The sequence below is a fragment of the Colobus angolensis genome, unplaced genomic scaffold (assembly GCF_000951035.1).
Source record: "Colobus angolensis palliatus isolate OR3802 unplaced genomic scaffold, Cang.pa_1.0 Scaffold314, whole genome shotgun sequence".
Classification (NCBI taxonomy): Eukaryota; Metazoa; Chordata; class Mammalia; order Primates; family Cercopithecidae; genus Colobus; species Colobus angolensis.
Genome location: NW_012116422.1, coordinates 1792928 through 1795706, shown reverse-complemented (window position 1 = coordinate 1795706; position 2779 = coordinate 1792928). Strand labels below are relative to the sequence as shown.

General features: G+C 39.8%; 1 protein-coding gene across 1 annotated transcript in view; it reads left to right on the top strand.

Moving 5' to 3' along the window:
* The window catches only part of AFF4 (AF4/FMR2 family, member 4), a 68959-nt gene that overhangs the window by 4160 nt on the left and 62020 nt on the right, over positions 1-2779 (top strand). Inside the window, exon 4 of the mRNA XM_011951091.1 lies at positions 1891-1935. Within this exon, the coding sequence (XP_011806481.1) occupies positions 1891-1935 (45 nt within the window). The remainder of the gene's footprint in view (positions 1-1890; positions 1936-2779) is intronic.

Here is a 2779-nt window from a genome sequence, read left to right as displayed (position 1 = left end):
CTGACCTCAGGTGATCCACCCGTCTCGGCCTCCCAAAGTGCTAGGATTACAGGTGTGAGCCACCACGTCTGGCCAGTGCACTGGTATTTAATGTGCAGTTTGAGTTTTGTTGTTTGTTTGTTTGTTTGTTTTGAGATGGAGTCTTGCTCTTTTTCCTAGGCTGGAGTGAAGTGGTGCAATCTCAGCTCACTGCAACCTCCGCCTCCTGGGTTCAAGTGATTTTCCTCCCTCAGCTTCTTGAGTAGCTGAGATTACAGGCGCGAGCCACCATGCCTGGCTAAGTTTTTGTATTTTTTGTAGAGACAGAGTTTCACCATGTTGACCAGGCTGGTCTCGAACTCCTGACCTCAGGTGATCCACTTGCCTCTGCCTCCCAAAGTTCTGGGATTACAGGCGTGAGCCACTGCGCCCGGCCTGCAGTTTGAGTTTTGATAGGTATGTGCCCCTGTATAACCACCACCATAATTAAGAATTTGAACATTTCCATTACCCCCAAATTTCTTCATATTCCTTTGTAGTCTCCCTTGCCTCCACCACTGTCCCTATTGCAGTTTCTGGTCTATTTTATGTCACTCTAGATAAGTTTTGTTTTTTCTAGAATTTCATGTGAATGGAATCATGTGCTTCTTTTATATATTTACCTTCATTTTCTCAGTATATAGTTTTGTAATTCTTCCATGTTCTTGATTGTATCCATAGTTTTTCTTTTTCTTTTTCTTTTTTTGAGACGGAGTCTCGCTCTGTTGCCCAGGCCAGAGTGCAGTGGCACGATCTCGGCTTACTGCAACCTCCGCCTCCTGGGTTCAAGCGATTCTCCTGCCTCAGCCTCCCGAGTAGCTGGGATTACAGGCATGTGCCACCATGGCCGGCTAATTTTGTATTTTTAGTAGACATGGGGTTTCACCATGTTAGTCAGGCTGGTCTTGAACTCCTCACCTCACATGATCCGCCTGCTTTGGCCTCCCAAAGTGCTGAGATTACAGGCATGAACCACCGTGCCCAACCCCAAATTTTATCTTTTCATGTAGTTTGTGCAATAAAAAAAAATTTGGAAAACAATGTCAGTAGCCAAAAAATTACAACTCTTAGCTCAAAAGGGTGGAAGGAAGAATCCAGGTAATGTAAAATGCTGTTTTGCAAACGTTTAAAACATCTTTCCAATAGCCTTGGGAAACTCATTTTGAGTGGCATTTGTTATCTAATTACTCCTCTCAAGAGAACAGTAAAATGGTAATTTATTTCTTTAAACAACGTGATCTTTAGAGTTTGACTTGAGTTCGGCTCTCTAATTCCTGTTTGTGCCTTAGAATTAGCAATTTGCTTTTTGTGATTTAGAAAGACTATGTAAAATGTCCATGTTCCAGACTAGTAATCTTTCAGTAATACTTGTTTAACCCATTTATGCTTAGTGTTCCATTATTGGAATGCTAAGCTCGTGGGAGTTACTTATATCCTACTGCTCAAGGTCATCGCCAAGGTCTGATTCTTCACACAAAAAATTTGCAACCCCTGGCATAAATGGGTTAACTTTGTTTATGTGAAATGATGTATCTCAGTATCATGATAGATTTTATATATAGATAAGCTTAAATTTTTGGACAAGCTGCACACCTGAAAAATTACATTTTAAAAATTATTTATAATCTAAAATATAGGATAAAAAACTTAAAACGTTTGAAAACTATGAAGTTCCCCCAGCTTTGTATAGTTTGGTGATTAAAATTTTCTGGTGCTCGAAAAATTTGTATTTAAGGAAATTTATCCAAAGATTCTAAACAGTGTACTGATTTAGAGTAGTGGGGTCATAAATACTTTATGTTTTTAAGTCTGTGAAGCAAATACTAAAAATCTACTGATAAAAATCTAATGTGTGCTGCTTTTTCTCTCAAGGCATCAGCTTCTGGTGATGTGAGCTGTGTGGATGAAATCCTAAAAGTAAGTTTTTTAAAAAAATCTTTTCAATCTCTTTAATTTTTTATGCTCTGCCACCCTCTTACCCTCTGTATTTCACAAAGGATCTGAAGCAACAGTTTGCTTATATTTGTAACTTGATTATGTCCGTCATAAATAATTTACTGTCTTCTTTTTTTACCATTTGCCTTCAAAGAGCTAGTTTTGTTCTTTGTGGTTTTTTTTGTTGTTGTTTTTGAGATAGAGTCTCACTCTGTCGCCCAGGCTGGAGTGCAATGGTGCGATCTCAGCTCACTGCAACCTCCACCTCCCAGATTCAAGCGATTCTTTCACCTTAGCCTCCTGAGTAGATGGGATTACAGGCGCTCGCCATCATGCCCAGCTAATTTTTGTATTTTTGCGGAGATGGGGTTTCACCATGTTGGCCAGGCTGGCCTGGAACTCCTGACCTCAGGTGATCTACCTGCCTTGGCCTCCCAAAGTGCTGGGATTACAGATGTGAGTCACCACGCCCAGCCACGTTCTTTTAAGTAAAACGGATTTTAATCTTAACACTTACTTTGCCTGGAATATATCAACAAGCCAATTATAACCTTACTTTTTCATGCTTAACTGTTAATAATTTGAAGTGCAAAAAACTCAGTAGTTGTCAGTCAAACCATTATGATCAAAATACCTTGCTTTTGTTCATCTGTACATACTGGTCAAATCTTACAGTAATAGATTTCCTTCCAGTTTTGCACATTTTGTTTTTTTTTTTTTCTTTTTTTTGATATGGAGTCTCACTCTGTTGCCCAGTCTGGAGTACAGTGGCATGATCTCGGCTCACTATAACCTCTGCCTCCTGGGTTCAAGTGATTCTTGTGCC